Here is a 19,665-nt window from a genome sequence, read left to right as displayed (position 1 = left end):
TAAATACTGCGCCTCAAGGCAGGCGTCTTCCAGGGTTTAAGAGAAGAGACAGTGTTCCTGGCTCTGAGAGTCCATGGCCAGGCCAAGACACAAGACCATGACTTGATGAGAGACCAGTGTGATAGGGTATGATTAGGGGCTGGCTGAGGGTTATAGACAGTGGAGCCTTGGGCTATAACAGAATACCCAAATAGGTTGAGTAAGACATTTATTATCTTAGTCTGTCCAGAGGTAGGCTAGGCTAGAGCAAGAGCTCAGCAGCGCCACCAAGGACTCCTCCTTTCTATCCTTCCATTCTGACACCCTTGATGTGCTGGCTGGCTTCCTCAGATTTGTGCCCTCATGGTAAAATATGGCTGTCACAGCTCCAGGCATCACATTATGACACTGCTCTCTCCAAAATCAATTCTCAGGAAAAAACTGAATTTGTTCTCACATGTTTCTTTTTCTGAAGGCAGAAAACCTTTCCCAGAAGCCTTAAGCAGACTTCCTCTTAGCTTCCATGGGCCAGGATCTAATCATCTGTTCCTGCCCAAACTGTAAGGAAAGTGAGCCTCTGGAATTCTGAATCATTACAATAGAAACTCTGCCACAAGAGAAATAAAGAGGGAAAGTGCAGGCAGGAAGTGGCTGCTGGGAGGCAAACAACCAGCCTGCTACAATCCTCAAAGAAAAGACAGACAGACAGAGAGTGTGGCCACCAGAGTTGTCAGGAAAAGCAAAAAAAAACTGACATCGAATCAAGATTAGAAAGATGTTAAAAGAACTAGAATATGGGGAAGGTATAGCTCAAGTGGTGGAGTGCATGTGCATGAGGTCCTAGGTCCAGTCCCCAGTGCCTCCTGTAAAAATAAATAAACCTAACTACCGCCCCCTGCAAAAAAATAAAAGAACTAAAATACTATAAACCCTGGAGCTATTCAAAGCAAAACAAAAAGGTATAGCTGATAAGCCAGTTGGAGATAAAGTGGAATCCAAAAATAATCCCAAAAGGTGTAAGTGAAAAGGAATAAAGAACAATAAGGCAAATACAAAACATATGATAGTAGACAAATCCCACAATATTCATAATTATGTTAAAAATAAATTACCTGAACACTCCAAATGAAAGGTAGAGATTGTTAGACTAGATTAAAAAAACAAACCCAAACCAACAATATGCTGTCTACAAGAAACCCATTTCAAATATAAAATGTATATAGGTTAAAAGTGAAAGGATGGAAAAAGATGTACCAGTTAAACACTAGGCACTAATATCAAAATATTCTTCAGAACAAGGAATATTACCGGAGAAAAAGAAAGTCAATTCCTAATGATAAAAGGATCCTTTCATCAAGAAGGCTTAACAATTTAAAACCGAGTTTCAAAACACATAAAGCAAATACTGACAGCTGAAAGAAGTCGGCAGCTTGGCAAATACATAATTGTGGTTGAAGTCTTCACACATTTTTTAAAAAGCACCCTCTATCTGTTTGACATATTGGAAACATTATGTATGTGCTTTCCAATCTTATGAAATGAGAAGTTACTTTAAGCATTGTTAGGTAATACTAAATGCGGAATGGAGTAGACAAAATAATTTTTTCAAATATTGTTACAGGATTTCATGATGTGCTGAGCAATGACAGACCTTCTGGTTATATGAGGGAGCACAACCAATTAAATGGCTGGTCTTCAGATGAAAATGACTGGAATGAAAAACTCTATCCAGTATGGAAGAGGGGAGACTCTAGGTGGAAAAACTCTTGGAAAGGTAAATCAAAAGACTCAACCCAAACAACTGTAATTTCCTATTTCAATTAGTCTTGTAGATTGTAGACTCTGAGATCACAGGGTTCGTGTTGCTTGCACAAATGGCAGTATTATGGTTACCAAGTGAGAGGCAGCCAAATTCGGCAATATTTCCTTTATCTCAGCAATATCACTTTCTAAACCACACATACACACAGAGTTTAATCTCCTTAGAAATTTACAAATTTGTAGCTCTTGGAAGATTTTGGAGAGTGAGCAGACCTAGCCTCAAACTTATGTAACTATGTGGGAATGGGCATTTCAGAAGTTCTGAGACTCCGTGGCAGTCTTTAAATCTCTCAAAAGTGTGGTTTGTCAGAAAGTGAATACCTTTTCACTCACATCAAAGAATGAATCATTCAGTCATTGGTTTTGAAATTAAAAAATACAAACCTTTGATACTTATTTCATCAATCTAACTAAATGGATTTTTATTATTTAACTTAAATGTTCCTTCTGTGGTTAGAGAGTTCTTCAATTGGTCTTTTTTTTTTTTTCTTCTAGAATGTTATACTCTGAAAGCAAAAGTTAGGAATCCAGAAAATAATTTATTGTAAAAAGGCATAAGGATCCTCTGGTCCTTATTCATAGATCTAACTTCACTTTTTAAATTTATCTGTGAAAGGAAAAAAAGATGTTTGATCACTGAGCTCTACTTTTCTGTGCCCTAGGAGGCCGTGTGCAGGCAGTTCTGACCAGTGACTCACCAGCACTGGTGGGCTCAACTCTCACATTTGCAGTGAACCTTGTGTTCCCCAGATGCCAGAAGGAAGATGCCAGTGGCAACATAGTCTATGAGAAGAACTGCAGAAATGGTAAGGAAAGTTATTCACATCACAGGAACACGCTAGTTCTCCTAACTGCTAGAGACCCATCTCTTAAACCTTAATGCTCACAGGTAGTTCTGTAAATGCAAGATACTACAATCATCCCTTGTCACCCCCTCCTCAGGTTAGATGGCAGGATGGTGAATATGTCTGTCCCTTCATCAACATCAGCCAAATCCATTTCATCAAACTGGTGGCTCTCTGCTGCTGGGAACTCTCCTTAAATCTACATTGTCATGCCTGGCTTTTTCTTAGTGTCCAGTTGATTGGACAGAGAATACCTTGCTGATTCTCAGATTTTGGTTTTATCACTTAGAATTCTTTTGGCTGCTCAAAGAATAGCCAATTTGACAAATCTTTGTTGGTCAGCTCAATTTCTGCTCACGAGTATTTCTTAAGCTATATGGCTTGCACAAATGCTAAAATGTGTATGTATATTTTGGTTGTACTTTGCTCTTAGTTGAAGCAGATAAGCTCTTTGTACATATTAAAGCATATAAATGAACACAAACACATCAAGAGAAATTCTCCTTTTAGCCCTGTACGTTCTTAAAAACTCTGAACTAATTACTGAGATTCTTCAGTCAATATAAGACTATTAAATGCAGTTACCTGATTTTATTATTTGGAATGTCTATTAAACTGTTGATGTGTTTGTTTCTTATTAATTCATTATCTTCCTATGAGGAAAAAAATTCTGTATAGAAAGAGTTTGATAGTTAAAAATTGTTGTATTCTCTCTTTTTTCTAAAAAAGTTGATTCTTATGAACATTTCAAATGACAATCTAGCCCTCTGAGCATTTTTATATGAAAGAGTCTTTGTGAGTTATGAAAAGTTTTATGAAATCTCTATCACTCCTAAAGGGAAATAGAGATCTTTGAAGAAATTAATGACTCCTGGTGTTTAGGGCAGAGAAAGTACCAGGTGGACCAGGGACATCTCGCACTAGAAAACAAAGAATAATGGCGACATGCCACAGGGACACAGGAGGCAGCTTGACAGGCTCCTAATGGCCATGTTTGGGACAATTTAAAAATAAAAAATAATGGCTATAGTAGACTGATAAATTAAAAAGCTCTCCATAAATGTCAGTGACATGAAAAGCAAGAGGGTGAGGGGGTTGTTCTAGATGAAAAGATACTGATTATGACTTGTTTAAAATGCAAAATGTCATGCCCACACAAAAGTAGAAAGCAAGGCACGTTGAGATTCAACAACTTTAACATTTTCCCCTATTTGCTTCCATCTATCTTTTTTTCTGAATCATTTGAAGAAACAAGATAGCCAAATGTAGGATGTGACCCTTGATTAGACTGTGGTAGGGGTGGTGATGATGTGGTTATGTAGGAGACTGTCCTTATTCTTAGGAGATGTGTGCTGATTTCACATGAGTCAGGGAAAAAAAAGCTACAAATAGAATGTATCAAAATAAAAAGATAAAACATCCCTCAGTTTGGTTTGAATATGGTTGTGATTTGGATATCCAGTAGGCAGATAAATATATTAAGTGACATTCTCTAAACTTTCCTGAATAATTACTTTATATAAAACTCATTGAAATATAACATGTCAGCAGAAAAATGCACAGGTCATAAAGGTACCATTGGATGAATTTTGAATGTGAGGCTTTTAGTGGTCCAACTATATTTAGACTAGTTATGGAAAAATATGAAAATGTGCTTAATTCAATGATGAGCATTAGCATTCTGAGTCCAGATGACAAGCATGGCTTGCTTCTTTCCTGTTTAGATACTGATCCGTCTCCTGACCAGTATGTTTACAGCTGGACGGCGTGGACAGAGGACGGTGCCTGGGGAAACGGCACCAGCCACGGCCATCACGACGTATTTCCTGACGGGAGGCCTTTCCCTCATCCCCGGAAGTGGAATTTCGTCTACGTGTTCCACACACTTGGTTGGACTTTTGCAGACCCCCTTAGCTTCTTCTTTACCTTCCCTTAACCTTTTATGTTTTCTCTCTTTTCCTATTCTGTAACTGAGAATGATAACATTGAGAGTTTAACAAGTTACTCTGTTAACTTGCCTTAGCTGAAATGGAGGGTGAGGGATAAAAATTAAATTGATTAGCCTTGTGCAATCTCCAGGACACCAAAGAATTAAAAGGAGAAAAAGACAGATTCACCTTTTTCTCAAAAAAAACAAACTACTCTTTTTTTTTCCTGCCTAGAACAATAATATGAAAAAATACTAATATTTATTTATTTGAATGGCACGTGGATGGATATTTGTTGATTTATTCTTTCACTTTTTATGTTTTTAAAAGAATATTTAAGAATTCGGGGTGGGGAGGATATAGCTCAGCAGTAGAGTGCCTGCCTAGCATGCATGAGGTCTTGGGTTCAATCCCCAGTACCTCCATTAAAATAAGTAAGTAAATAAATAAAAACCTAATTACCTCCCCCTCAAGGGAAAAAAAGATTAGAAGAAATTTTTTGAAAAAAAAAAGTTAAAGAACTAAAGAAACTTATACTTTTTGTAGGAAATGTGGAAAATTCAAAAAAGCACAAATGAAAGATCAATCATAATTCACACCAAAGGTTATCACTGTTAACATGTTGGTGTTTCCTCTTCTAGTAATTTTTTTCTTAGTATTTCTTGTTAAAGATCATAATGTATACACATTTTTGCTCAATATCATGACTATGTCATTAAAATTCTTTATATACATTATTTTGGTGACTGCATAATATTCTATTATGTAAAAGCAAAATAATCTAATTGCTGTTCTTCTTTGACACAGCCTACATTCTTTTTTTAAACCACAAATGATATCCACTTTGCTTTAATATTAGTGAAGGGATTATTTTTAGAAGTAAATTTAGATTATTATGAGCAAAGCTGCTAGATTCTTAGTTAAAAATCTCAGCAGCTGCCACCTGGCTCTGAGTATTTCAAATCTGCTCCTAGTTGTGCAGACTCCAAATTTTTAAATGTTTTGTCTTTCTTCATGAATTACAGAGCGCTTCTCTTTCTTCAATTAATTCATTTACAAATCGAAACATGTTAGTAATACATTCTGGTTGAACAAAGTATAAAATATGTATCAAATATTATGCATATCTATTTAAATCAGCTGATTTAAAGCTGACTTTTTTTTTTTCAGTGCCTCTACGTCCTGTCAGTTAACTCCCCAAATGTCATGATTTCTTTGACCTGATAGTTTGCCTGGAGCCACTTAAGCTCACTTAACACTCCAGACTCTGTTTAGCCTTCAGTTCAGATACTGCTGTTTTCTTAATAGGACTGTTTTGAATTTCCATCTTCTGCTGAGGTCTCAGTTACCTGTTATTCTCCCCCAGCTAAGCACTGCCTCTCGGGTCTGTTTCTTGGTGCCAGAACTAACATTTCCTCCCGTATCACTAACCCCCGAGAGACGCCTCTCCCCCTACAACCTCCGACAGAACTGCCTCTGCATTTGCAGGTAAAGGGCGATCCCAAACTACATATCCCTTTCCTGACACCCCCGACCAGGTGATAAGCACAGTCTTGAAGCATCCCCAGCTCACAGGCATCTGTCTACGACACCTGTTGTACCACTGACACATCCACGCCCGGTTCTTCAAAAGGATTAGAAAAACCCTTGAGCCCTGAAGGAGAGGAATTACTTCCACTAGCTAGCCAGGGGCAGTGAGATTAAGGTTAGAGTTGGAGAAAGAAAAAGAAGAACTCAAGAGCACCCTGGAAATGTGTTTATGGAACTACTCCATATCTTTTTATACCCACCATACCCTATTTCTTTTTCATCACTTACTGCATTTTTATATACAAATACTGCTAGAAGGTGGAGGATCCTAGTCCCCTAAAAGGAAAAAAAAAGTTGCTTAATAATAAAGCTGAACTAGTAATATTATTACAAAAATAAGGTAGATTTTTGGGTAAATTTTTTAACTCCTGTGGACACCTCACTATTACATTAAATGTATTTTCAATGGGAAACATGTAGTTCAAGTGTCAGATGACTTATACAAATTATTTATTTGCAGACTAAGAACTAACTGTATTATCTCCCTAAACAGCTCTTTTCATTTTAACCAGCTACACGCAATTACATTTACATGATTATGGATTTGCTTTATAAGGTTTTACATAAAAATGAGCCCCATCTTCCTTTCTGCAGGAGCCAAGGCCACATCCCCAGCCTGCTTTTCCTCTCCCAGAACAATCTCTCAATGGCAGTTGTTAGTCTTTAAGACACAGCAACTTTCTATACTGATCATATAATGTAGCCAATAACTAAAAATTTTCATCCTCTCAAAGGTCAGTATTTCCAGAAATTGGGACGGTGTTCAGTGACAGTTTCTATAAACACAGCCAATGTGAGTGTTGGCCCTCAAATCATGGAAGTAACTGTCTACAGAAGACACCGCTGGGCATATGTTCCCATCGCCAAAGTGAAAGATGTGTACGTGGTAACTGGTAAGTGGTGTGAACTCTAAATTAACTGAAGATGAGGCACTTGGTATTGGTGATGTTAGTGGGTTCAGAAAGAATTAGAGCCAAGTGTTCTGAGTTAGGTTACAGTTCACCTGACTCCCTCTCGAGCTTATATATTAAATAATATATTCCATCTATGTTTTCCAGAATAACCTGGGAAAACTGTAGAAAATGTGCATCAGAAAAGGGAAAACAATACTGAGTTATTCCTAACCTAAAAGCATTATTGAAGTCATCCACTAAAATCAAGCAATCATGCATTCTTTCTTCCTTTTTTGAATTTGTCTTTTAGATCAGATTCCTATATTTGTGACTATGTCCCAGAAGAACAATCGGAATTCATCTGATGAAACCTTCCTCAGGGACCTCCCCATTATGTTCAGTGTCCTGATTCACGATCCCAGCCACTTCCTCAATGAGTCTTCTATTTCCTACAAGTGGAACTTCGGGGATAACACTGGTCTGTTTGTGTCCACCAGTGACACTTTGAACCACACATATGTGCTCAATGGTACCTTCAGCCTCAACCTCACTGTGCAAGCAGCCGTGCCTGGACCTTGTCCTGCGCCTTCGCCCAGACCTCCACTAACCACCCCTTCTTTGTGTAAGTACTTTCCAGGTAATTTTTGTTGGGAAGAGATTCTGCAGTGATTCTATTTTGTACCCGTTGATTTCCTTTTTTATCACCATTTTTAGAAGTTAGAATATAGAAGGAAAGAGAATGCATTTAAAGCCACTTGGTGACTTGCATACAACTCTTTGACCTTCCTAATTCTCACTGGCCTTTGTTATGCATACATGTGCTTCCCCCTTCTACATCACTACACTTCTGTTTGTCCCACTTTTTCCAGCCATGAGGAGACACACTGGTCCTTTATAAACATTCAGGCCATCCTGCTGTCCTTCCTCCCCCTCCCACAGTTGCTCCCCATTTCCATTCTCCTCCTCACCCTGCCCACATTTATCCCATGACCCATGAAAACTCAGCCATGCTTGAAGACAGTTTCCAGATGGCTCAAGAAAGAATGCACCTTGAAAATGTTTCTTAGCTAGCAAGCTGGAAAGATTCCAGATATTAAAATTTTTCTAGACACAAGGCATAGTTAATTAAATCTCACCTTCTAATAATAGTATATGAGGACATTCAAGACGTTCTTAAGAGTTTATTTCAAAAAGTGTTAGCGCCCATTTGATTCTGCACCCTACCCCATGTGGTCACCATCCTTCCCCACTCAGCCACTCATGAGTACATCTTAGCACCTGGGCATCCAGGAGATGGTAACAGGCTGACATCCTCTCACTGGACACAAGAGGGCGCCATCACCAAGTCTAGACAGAACTCTCCATGATGCTGTCCAGACTTCTGGCAATTGTTTTGGTTTTTTTTTACCCAAACCTGTTAGATATAAATTAGTAGGTGTGTTATTAATAAAAGATATATTATTAAATCAAGAATATATAAATCAAGAGACAATAAGATTTACTGATTTTGATTCTTTTTTGAAATGTTTTAAATTATAAAATGAATGCATGTTCCTTAGCAAAAATTCAATATAGAAATTTAAAATAAAAGTGAAAGTTCCTATTCATGCCCTCCTTCCAAGAGTTAAACCCTGTTAATAGTTGGGAGCGTTTCTTTCCAGAACTTTTTCTATGTATTTATAAACATAGTCTACAAATGTACATTAAGGTTTGTGGTTTTGATTTTTAGATGGATGAGTTCATGCAATATATATTGTTCTACTGTTTGCCTTTTTTCACTTAATAAATATCACAGACATCTTTCCATTTTCAGTACATGTATATCTAACTCACTTTATTCAATGGCGAATTTATTTAACCATTGTCTGATTGATGGATGTTTCATCCTCATTCCAATTATAAATAGAACTGCATTGAACAGCTCTAAACGTGTAGCTTTGTTCTAGTATTTCTGTCGGAGAATCAATTTAATTATCTACAAAAATTGATGGTCTTCTTAAGGGGACCGGGTGTGAAATTCAAAATAAATTACAGGTGCCTGTTATATCTAGAACTGTCTAGAAATTCCTGAATGGTAAAGGGCTTCATGTTGCGTTATTTAATATTAGTCTATTTTCAGTTGCATTTTCATAAATATAGCTTATTTTTCTTAGAACCTATTTATATCATAACGTGTAAAAAACATATTTTAAGTCAATGAAAAAGTATTTTAAATTTGTTATTATTTTCCATAGGTTAGACTATAAGATATAAGATAAGCCTTATGAATTAGTTAAATTTTACAGTGAAGGGGAGCTGCCTGGCTTTATCTAAGGATGTTAAATAAACCATAATCAACCCCCAAATGCCTTAAAGCAGCTGGGAGACTTGGGGCACGGAGGAATGCTAAGTAATGGGACCCAAGGTGGTGATAGGAGTCAACCCATGACTCGAGAAAGCGAGGTGGGGTATTTGCCCTCTGGAAGAGAGAGCATTTTCAGCTCTGCAGACCGTATGATCAGGCTTGGGTTATTGAACACTGGGTTATGATTTGACAAAAAAATATGTTGTCTCTACTTTGGTAAGTGGCTTCAAAATAGGTTCAGCTATCAAATAGAAACCAGGTGCAACCACAAGAGTGAGACAGAAGCAGAGTTGAAGAGGTGACTGAGGAAGATAATTACATTATAGGGCCAATAGGCATGCACTAGTTTTAAGCCACAGAATTCTCCTTCCTTAGCTAGCAGTGCCATTGATCATTTTTCAGACTTTTGTGAACAAATCTTAAAAGAAAAACTTTTGTAACACTGATTCTAATCAGTGTAATACTATATATATATTATATATATATATATATTTTATATATATATATATCATATATCATATCATGTAGAACTTTTCTGCTTTCCCAAAGAATCAAGGGGTCTCACACTGTTCTCTGGTTAACAGGGAATAGTGACTTAAGTATGAGGTTAAGTTAGTTTTTCTCCATTAGCCCTTTAATCATACCTTGACTTTATATGTATATTACATACATAGATATAGATTTGGCTTTATAGATATATCTGCAAAACTCCATATACATTTTTATAAGCATTCTAACAAAGGTAGAATTATTTATTATTTGGTGATTGTTTAGAAGAAGTTTTATTTTAAAAGATGGCAGGGTCATGATTCCATGTTCTAACTTGACAGATAAATTTTGCCCATCAAGAATTTTAAAAGAAGGAGTTTCCTAATTTCCTAGGGGAGAGCCAGCCATCTTTAGTACCCTTCACAAACAGATCTTTTGCTGCAGAGCACATCAGTTAAATCTTGGGATGGAATGAATGATTCCCCTGTAACTTCCAAAGGACTACCCTGAAACTCCGGGGACATTTCCAAGAGCCTGCCATGGCCAACCCTGCAGATAAACCACTGTGTTTGAATCTGACGTGGTGTTAGAACCTTTCTGAGTTTTACCCAAGTAGCATTTACTAAAGTGTGTGCCGTGGAGCACTCGTCTCCAGAGATGCTCTGAGAACTGCTCTGAGAAGGTCCCTCTGAACAAAGGAACATCACAGCCACGTTCATTCACCCACTAGAGGCTCTGAGGAGCCCTGGAGAAATCCCCAGCTTCATAGCCACATGTCCCTCCCTGTGTCAGAGAAGCAGCTCTTGTGAAGCTTTGATGCCCTTCCCCCCAAACTGGGCCCATTTTTATGCCTTTGGAAATTTAAGAGACAATAATGTTGTGTTTTCAGAATCATATTTTCTTTCCAGTCTTTTTATCTTGTTAACGGAACACCAACAGCTTAATTAGAGCTTTTTAAATTGTAACAAATAGAGCATTAAATTCTTTGTCTAATCATACACAAAGGGTTATTTTTCAAAAAGGTCTTATGTTCACTCCCTTCCTCCCCTAAACACTCTGCTCATCCCCTAAATACTCTTGAATGTAAGCTTAGAAGCTATAAGACATTCAAGCAAGGAAAGAATTGCCTTTTCCCATGTGGTTTTCTTCTTAATCTATTATGCACCCACCTTAATATTTAAAATTACATATCATATATATGTTATAGCACATCTATAGTTAAATAGATTTATAGAAGTACATATTGGGTTGAGGAAACTGGTATTTCTTAAGTATTTCCTATGTAGCAGGCATGGGAAGCAAGCTTTATATACCTTATCTTATTTAAGTTTCATAGTTCAACCCTAGTAGATCAGTAAGTATTATTCCTATTTTACAGATGAGCAAATTGAGGCAAAGAGATGTTAAATGATATGCCCATGCTCTCAAAAAGCTAAAAACAAAGGAAATAGAATTTGAGCCCAGAATACCTTCCTCCAAAATTAAAATATAATTTAATCTTCTATTGCCTGCTTTATTTCATCGTGGTTGTTATATGACACATTTTAATATGGCTTCTACCTTTCATTTGCTTGCATTTGAACAAGATATGGGATTGTGCTTACTTATATAATTTAACAATTTTATAATGCCTTATAGCTCTCATATTGCTATGAATTGTCATACATTTAGTTCAAGTGTCTACAGCAATTTAATAGGATAGAATTCTGATGTTTTCTAAAGAGAAGGTAGACAGGTGTTTAGATTTTTGTTATACTATGTATATCTTTTACATTCTCAGCAACTAATCTAAAATCTCATCACTCAGACTCTCCAGTGCCTGCTGGTAACAACCCCCTGGAGCCGAGGGAGATTCCTGATGAACATTGCCAGATTAAGAGATACGGCTACTTTACAGCCACCATCACGATTGTTGGTAAGACCAGCAGGGGAAGGATGTTAGCATCCACCTTGGGCTACCCACTCCCTTCCCTGATTCTTGAGGGCTAATGGTAGGGAGCAGAGGCCCTGACTCTGTTGGAGGTGATACCACGTATGTTTGAGCCAAGACTCCACAAGTTTCTAGATTCCTGCCCGCCTTCCCAGCCTTCCTTAGACATCCTGGTGGAAATGAACCCTCCATGAGGTCCACATTACCAACCAGCCTGCCTGGGGCCTGGATTCCCCACCCTGGGCCTCCCAGAAACCTGAATGAATGTGCCCTGAAGTAGCAAGTTCCCCCAGCTTCCACTTTTTCCCCTGGATGATTTCACTAAGCCACACTTCCTGTGTGTAAGAAAGGGGAAAGAACAGGGCCAGCACACGCAGCTGTGCACTGGGGGCCCTGCCCACAGGGGCCCAACTGAGGAGACAGGTGGGGGCTAAGCCGCCTCTGCAGGAGACCCTGGTCAAGGCCTGAGCCTGGAGCTGCATCCCCCTAGGGCCACCTCTTCCTGAAACACCTGCCCAAACACCTTTGACACGTACACAGCCTCCAGGGATAAAGGTTGAGGTTGGGCTGAAGAACAGTTCAGTTTGACTTTGCAAATGCTGCCAGACACGTGTCCAACCACGGGGTAGATTCCTGGGACACAGGAAGGCTGTGTCATTTTGCCTGGCCTTCTGACTTGGTAAGAAGTGGTTTGGTTTGGTTTGCGTTGTATTTTGATGTGGTTTTCTATGGGGTTGTTTCGTCAGAGGGAATTCTGGAGGTGAACATCATCCAGGTGACAGGTGTCCCGATGCCCAAGCCACAGCCTGAGAACTCCCTGGTGGACTTTGTCGTGACCTGCCAAGGGAGGTGAGTCCATCATCCCAGTCAGAGGACAGGACTGAGTGAGGATCCCGGGCTGAACAAAGGGCTTCACCCCTTAGTCCCCTTCTGAGCTGATTTAGATTCTAGTCCCTCAGTAATGAGCCAGGACAAGGAAGGACCCTCCAAGGTGCGCTCGAGCATGCATGTGTTTTGCTAGAGTTGAGCAATGCTCATTACCTTAAAGTGTTGATGAATAATAATTACTGGTTGAACACTTACCATGTTCTTAAACTTTTACATCTGTTTTATATCAAATCCTCACGCAATCCTGAGTATCCTCATTTTACAGATGGGGGCTGCCGAGGCACACGGTGATTATAGAACTTACCCAGGTGGCAGGTACCTGGCAGAGCAAGGCTCACAGGCTGAGTTCTGGTTCAGAGCCTCTTAAGCTCCCAGAGGTTCTTCTGGAGTCAGGGAAGCCTGTGTGGAATGACTGTGTCCTAGTGCTAATTAATAGCATTGCCTGGTAACCCCATCTCTCGTTACAACTTCCAATGCTATTTCTAATGCATTATCTAATTTGACTTCCTGTGGTTTGGTTAGACCTATGTATAATAGACTAAATATAAGTTAATTAATATGTGAATACTGTAGCAATTAACGAATTAAGTGTTAATATTATCTAGTTTACATATAATATGTAAATCAAGTAACTAAAGTGTACGTGTATGTGATGTATAAATTAATAAGACAACGGGATGGTATAAAAATGAGGCCTTGTTTGATAAAAAGGAAGAGCTGTGATGCTCTCCAGCTTTGCGGGAGAGAGTGGGATGAGGATGAAAGAAAACAGAAAATCCTGACTGAGGGGGAAGCTGCTGCAAGCAGCTGGGCCAAGTGAGAAGAGAGCATGTCCCTCCCCACACCCTCCCCAGGCCCAGCTTCAGAGCTAGTCTCTCCATGCGGGAAGTCTACTCAGAAGTGAACCTGTGGCTCAGATGTAACCCATGGCCAGGTAGCCTGATGGTTACAAGGACGCTGTTGAACATCTTTTTTTCAAGTCACAGCTCCACCTCTAACTGCTTGTGTAACCTTGGGCCACTTATCACCCCTCCCCAAGCTGGCTTGTCACCTGCTACATTAGGATAATATCACTTCCCTCTAAAGTCGTTGAGAGGAATAGACGAGACTCTGTTGTGTGCCTTGCACGCAGTGAGCACTGTGTAAATGGCTCTGGTGGCTTCTGCTGTTATACCTCTGCAGGACCCACGTGGGGCTGACTGGCATTTCATACTATCTTTGCTTCACACCTGATCTGTCTGCACCTTTGGGCTTTCTAGGGAGCCAAGAAGGAGAGGGAAGTTCCCAACAGCCCCTTGCCTTCGGGGACGTAATTTCTTCCTTCTCCAGCCCCAGGGCCTTGTCTTCCTGCGGATACAGAGGAAACAGTGGCTCACACCCAGGCTTGTCTAAGAGTAAATTATATGTGACAATTTCATGTCATATGCTTTGAGTAAGAATAAGATGAAATTCACTTTTATAGAAATGTAACAATTTTTCCTTTAAACTAATGTCATATTCCTCTCTCTCCCTCCTGGTGTCATTCGTGCCCTCAGCATCCCCACAGAGGTCTGTACCATGATCTCCGACCCCGCCTGCCAGATCACCCAGAACACAGTCTGCAACCCCGTGGATGTGGCCCTGGGTGACATGTGCTTGCTGACGGTGAGAAGGGCCTTCCGTGGGTCTGGGACATACTGTCTGAACCTCACTCTGGGCGATGATGCGAGTCTGGCCCTCACAAGCATCCTTGTCTCCATCCCTGGCAGAGGTAAGTTTGTTTTATGGTTGTTCGAACATTTATATTGCAGATAAAGTATGTGTCCAACACTACAGCTATTCAAGGCTTCACTCTCAATATTTAGTTTTATTTCAGTGTAAAATTCATTGAACTATTGTTAATGTGGATTTGAGAAGTGGCATTAAAATCCAACAGCAAATCTGCTTAGGGAAGGGATGAGAGAGAGAGATCCAAAGAAATAGTGGCCAAAGAAAAGCCTTCTGATGAAAAAAATCAGCTGTGATCATAGACCAATAATAATGGGATGTGATCACTGCTTGCTCAAATAGATTTGTATTTCAAGGGGAAAGTGTAAAGCCCAACATCAAAAAAAATAACAATGTTCTCCAGTTAAACTATAACAGGGAAGGCTGCTACCATGCTGTCATTAGAATCCACTTGGGCAAAAATGTAAAGCCAGGAGAAATGAGAAACAGGTGGACTCATGGCTCCCTTCTAACCTGCCATGTACCCTCTCTTTCCCTTCTCAAATTCCACCAAGCATGACACGAAGACAGAAACAAACCAATTTACTTCGTCCTTAGATGTTCACCAGAAAAAATACTCTTTGCCCACTAGGTGCTCAGAGAGATAAAATGTTAACAATGTGGATAAAGGAACTTCATTGAGAAATTTCCATTTACTGGTGGCTTCTAATTTTTCCCAACCCCCAGTTAGGACTCTACCTGGTGACTAACTGAATTCCACATATAACCAACTATGTTGAAAGATAATATTTTATCTCTTAGAAGTGCTGCATGGGATGAAAGGGATAGATTAACTCATGCACACATTACAGCACTTATTTTGCTCCTTAATTTGAGCATTGTCAGTATACAATCTAACTAACTCACAAATAACTCTTTTGGACTTGGAGCCTGTCTCATAAGGTAAAATATAATTAAGTATATATTTACTCATTAACTATATAAAAGGCAACTTTAACCTTATGGAAAGAAAAGCATAGGTAATCATACATACAATTATTTGCATGAGTGTTTATTTTTGGTTAGAGCCAAGGTGCATGTTTAACAACAAGAAAACAAGTATGCAAAGGTTCTCTGCTTCCTCCCTGATTGGGGTTCGTGGGACCTGGTGTGGACAGCTGGGGATCAGGGCGGAAAGAGGCAGCCGGAGCCTCTGTATCCATGTGAGCCTGGACCTTCAATGCCATCATGTCCCGGAGCTGCTGGGACTGCCTTTTAGAGCCATAACCTATTCTAATAAGCTTCCTCAGTTCGGGCAAACCACAATTCTCTTATCTGGATTAGATATTTAGATATTTGCTTTCCTTTAATCCTTCTTGTTGTGCGTGATAACTTTAGGTGTGAGCTGAGCCATTTTCAAATCCAAATAAAGGAAGCTCAGAGAGCTTTTAGTCCAGTGGGAATTATAACTTGATGACTTGGGTTTCAAAGTCAGAATTTCAAAAACCGATCATTGTTCAAAGGCAAACCCATAGACTTAGCTGAAATGACTTTCAGCCATTGATTCAATGAACATTCATGAAGCACCTGCAATACTTTCAACAAATATTCATTGGGAGTCCACTCCATGCCCAGCTCGGCTGCAGGCACCCGGCAGACAGTTCCAGATAGAGTGGGAAAACAGTGAGGAAGGTCTTGGCTTCTGTGAGCGGAAACAGATGACAAACATACGATGATATTGTGAAGACAGGAAACAAGGTCAGAGCATGGAGAGTGACATGCACTGGGGAGAGGGACAGAGGTTGGCTCTCTAGATTGAGGGGTCAGGAAAGTCCTGCCAACCCAGGAGCACCTGCTTGGTGAAGGGCGTCCTCCGAACTGAGACCTGAATTTCAAGAATGAGCAGCCCGTCTAGACCCCTGTATGTAGGGTTTAGGTTTTATTCTGTGTGTAAGGGGAGCCCCTGGTGGGGCTGAAGCATAATCTGATTGATGCTTTTAGAAGATGGCTGAGACTGCTGAGTGGAGCAAGGATCATTGGAAAGTCACGGTGGAAGCAGATAGACAATGAAGAGGTCCTCCCAGGGGAGAGGGCTGGTGGCTGGGACTGCGAAGGTGGCAGAGGAGATGGAGGGAAAGCAGACAAAATTCAGTTGTACTTGGGTGGCAGAGAAAGACAAGTTGATTTGCTGGATTCTGGGAGTACAGAGAAGACAGAATTCCCGCTTCTTGGGTCTCACAATCTAGTAGAGGAGAAATAAATGTAAAGAAGTCAGTGACACGGCGTGATGGAGGCAGAGGAAGAGGCAAGCAGAGAAGTGACAAAGGAAAGTGGGACCCGGTGCCCTCATGCATGTCTGGAAGGCATCCCAAAGGGGCAGACACTTGAGATGAGCTGGGGGAAGTACATTCCCGGCAGAGGGCACGGAGGTCGGAAAGAGCATGGGGACGAGGGGATTTCCAGCACAACGGCGAGGTAGGTGGTGGGAGATGAGGCCACAGGAGTGGGCAGGAGGGTCATGGAGGCCTTCCCTATGTGGGCGCGGCGGGGTCAGCTAAGACCTGAGCAGGTGTCTCCAGGACGTGACATCTCTCTCCTGAGCCCTTAACACAGTGTTCCAGACACACTAGCTCATTCTCTAAATGGAAGATAAGCTTCCCTAAAGACTATGTATTATGTAATGGAAAAGATTACTGAAAGCCCAGAGGGAACCATATATCTTCTGAGAGCTCCCTTCCTCGTTTATTTAATTACATTACAAGCAGCATGTCCTCTAGGTGGAAGATGTCACTAACGTGGTCTCGCTTCTGTTTTAAGACCCAGCCTTCTTTTTAAGAATGGCAAACGGTACCCTGGTCTCCGTTGGCTGCTTGACTGCTGTATTTGTCACTGTGATCGCCCTTTTGGTGTACAAGTAAGTTGCTGGTTCTAGCACTTTAAAGCACTACAGTATATTGTCAAAAATAAATAGCATATTTCTGCACAAATGGGCCATTTTCCCTTTTTTTTGCTTTCAAACATTTTGTGTGAGGGAGGAAAATCTTCCATTGAATAATGACTACTAAACTAGCCTATTAATTTTGCTGTGGTTTTTTTTTTTAGCCCTAAAAATGCTACCAAATGTCAGTAACTTTACCAAATTGTGTCAGCTTAATGTTTAACATATAATTTCAATTTATAGTAAGTAGGCACACTTCTTGCATGAAGCAGAGAAAATAAATATATTTTCATAAGAAGACATCAGTGTCTTGAAAACCATACATTTGGTTAAATGGAATTAACCCTTTTGCACTTGACATGTAGAAGATTGTAGAAAGTAACCAATTCCAGCTGGAGATCTTTAATATGTCTAATACATTGCTTTCAGAAAACACAAGGAATACAAACCAGTAAAAAACAGCACTGGGATCTCAGTCAAAGGCAAAGGCCTGAATGTTTTCCTCACTCGTGCAAAGACCATGTTCTTCCCTGGAAACCAAGAAAAAAATCCACTGCTCAAGAACCAACCAGGAATTCTTTAAATCTTCAGTCTTATTTCTGACCAACAGCTCATCCTTCAGTGCCATTTATGTGAGCTGTGCTAGAGTGGCTGACGATTAACTTTCTTCTAAAGATTACTGTAAAATATATATTGTGGTTTGGGAAGGTCCAATTTTTTTTTATAGGTTAAATGACATTTTAAAGAAGCAGGAATTGTACTAGACAGAGCCAGCCATGTTATATAACCGATGAAACCAATTAGCGGCGCTTTCTTTTATGATGATTTATGTTTCACTTATGAAGTCTTAGGTGATCAGTAGGATAGACACTCTGTGTCCAAAGAGTAGAGGAAGAAGGTACTATTCATCAGGGTCTGACCTAGGTCACCGGGAAGGAGAGATACTTTCTAGCTTTCCATATAACCATATGCATAAAACCAGTGTATTCCTGTACTGAATGTTCCGAGCTACCTGAATCCTGTTTCAATGAACATGCATGAGCTCTCAACAGAACAATAACAGGCAAGCCTTCAGTAGGCTTGCATGCTTGTTACACTAAAAAAAAAAAAAAAAAAACTCATCTAATAAGTAGGTGTGAATATTTTTGTGAAAACCTGCCCTGCCCAGCTGTGTAAAGGAATGGAATTCATTCATTCGTTTTATGTAGAACTTTCTGTATACCAGGCTTGTTGCCAGGTCTGTGGCCCTGCACCCAGTGTTGACATTCGTGTGTATATATCTGAATTTCTGTACACTCTGGTGAACATATGTGAAATTACATATTACGATTTTCCAAAGAAGGAAGCCCTGGTTTTCCTACTGATTTCTCTATGTAAATGATATAGAAACTTAATCAATCAGTAAGTGTTTTACCTCGAGTTGTAACTAAAATTACCCTATGTCCGTCATGACATTCTTTTTCTCCTTCCTGAAAAATAAAGTATGAAAAGAGACAAGATCTTGGAATCGTCATTATTTTTCCAATTCATTGTTTGCCTTTCAATTTCATTTATAGTTTTAACACATAAAAAGTTGGTGAATGCTGCCCTGTGGAGCACTGACAATTTCCTAAGTGTTTTATATTTTTAAGTCTATGTATACAGTATGTGAAATTTCAATACATTTTATATATAGAAATGTGTATAATCAGACTGATCTCAAAGAAGAGATTTTTCTATAAGCAATTGTTCTGGACTGTTGGAACAGTCAGTGTTATATTAAAAATAAAGGCGAGAGGATAGTTCTAGGTCACAGATCAGCAATTTTTTTTCTGTAAAGAGCCAGGTAGTAGCTATTTTAGGTTTCAGGGTCCATACCATCCCTGTTGCAACGACTCAACCCCATACTGCAGCACAGAAGCCATCATGTGCATCAGTGAAAGCACGGCTGTGTCCCAGCACAAGCGTGTTTACAAAAGTGGATGGCGAGCCAGATCTGGCCCACAGGCCATGGTTTGTGAACCCACGTAATAGACTAAAGGAGACTAAAGGGACACAGCAACCAGAAGCAATTTAGTGATCTAGACTGTATTCTAGTATTTAAAAAACCGCTGCGAAAGGCATTCCTGGGACAACTGCGGGAAGTTGGAACACACAATGGATACAAGAGGATATCGAATTATTGTCAATTTTCTTAAGAAGTATATGGATTTTCTTAAGGAGTTGGTGGAGACCACCATATAGTCTAGTCCCTTCACTTCATAGATGGCCTAGCAGCCCCAAAATAAGCTATTTGTTCAGGAATCATCTCAAAGAGTACCAAATTGGCAGAACATGAATTGTGGAATTTCTCCC

At 39.8% G+C, this 19,665-nt stretch overlaps 1 protein-coding gene across 2 annotated transcripts in view; it reads left to right on the top strand.

Annotated features, from left to right (window-relative positions):
* Nucleotides 1-18,828, top strand: part of GPNMB (glycoprotein nmb) — a 48,015-nt gene extending 29,187 nt beyond the window's left edge. For both annotated transcript variants that reach the window (XM_064487507.1, XM_010987185.3), the window contains 10 exons: nucleotides 1,601-1,753; nucleotides 2,463-2,606; nucleotides 4,370-4,534; nucleotides 6,898-7,056; nucleotides 7,367-7,678; nucleotides 11,697-11,804; nucleotides 12,566-12,668; nucleotides 14,243-14,457; nucleotides 17,211-17,307; nucleotides 17,761-18,828. In XM_064487507.1, coding sequence (XP_064343577.1) covers nucleotides 1,642-1,753; nucleotides 2,463-2,606; nucleotides 4,370-4,534; nucleotides 6,898-7,056; nucleotides 7,367-7,678; nucleotides 11,697-11,804; nucleotides 12,566-12,668; nucleotides 14,243-14,457; nucleotides 17,211-17,307; nucleotides 17,761-17,914 — 1,569 coding nt within the window. In that variant the 5' untranslated portion in view covers nucleotides 1,601-1,641 and the 3' untranslated portion in view covers nucleotides 17,915-18,828. The remainder of the gene's footprint in view (nucleotides 1-1,600; nucleotides 1,754-2,462; nucleotides 2,607-4,369; nucleotides 4,535-6,897; nucleotides 7,057-7,366; nucleotides 7,679-11,696; nucleotides 11,805-12,565; nucleotides 12,669-14,242; nucleotides 14,458-17,210; nucleotides 17,308-17,760) is intronic.
* The last annotated feature ends 837 nt before the right edge of the window (nucleotides 18,829-19,665 follow it).

The sequence above is a fragment of the Camelus dromedarius genome, chromosome 7 (genome assembly GCF_036321535.1).
Source record: "Camelus dromedarius isolate mCamDro1 chromosome 7, mCamDro1.pat, whole genome shotgun sequence".
In the NCBI taxonomy this organism is placed as follows: Eukaryota; Metazoa; Chordata; class Mammalia; order Artiodactyla; family Camelidae; genus Camelus; species Camelus dromedarius.
Note: the sequence above shows the minus strand (reverse complement) of the source record. Positions and strands in the feature narration are given on the sequence as shown.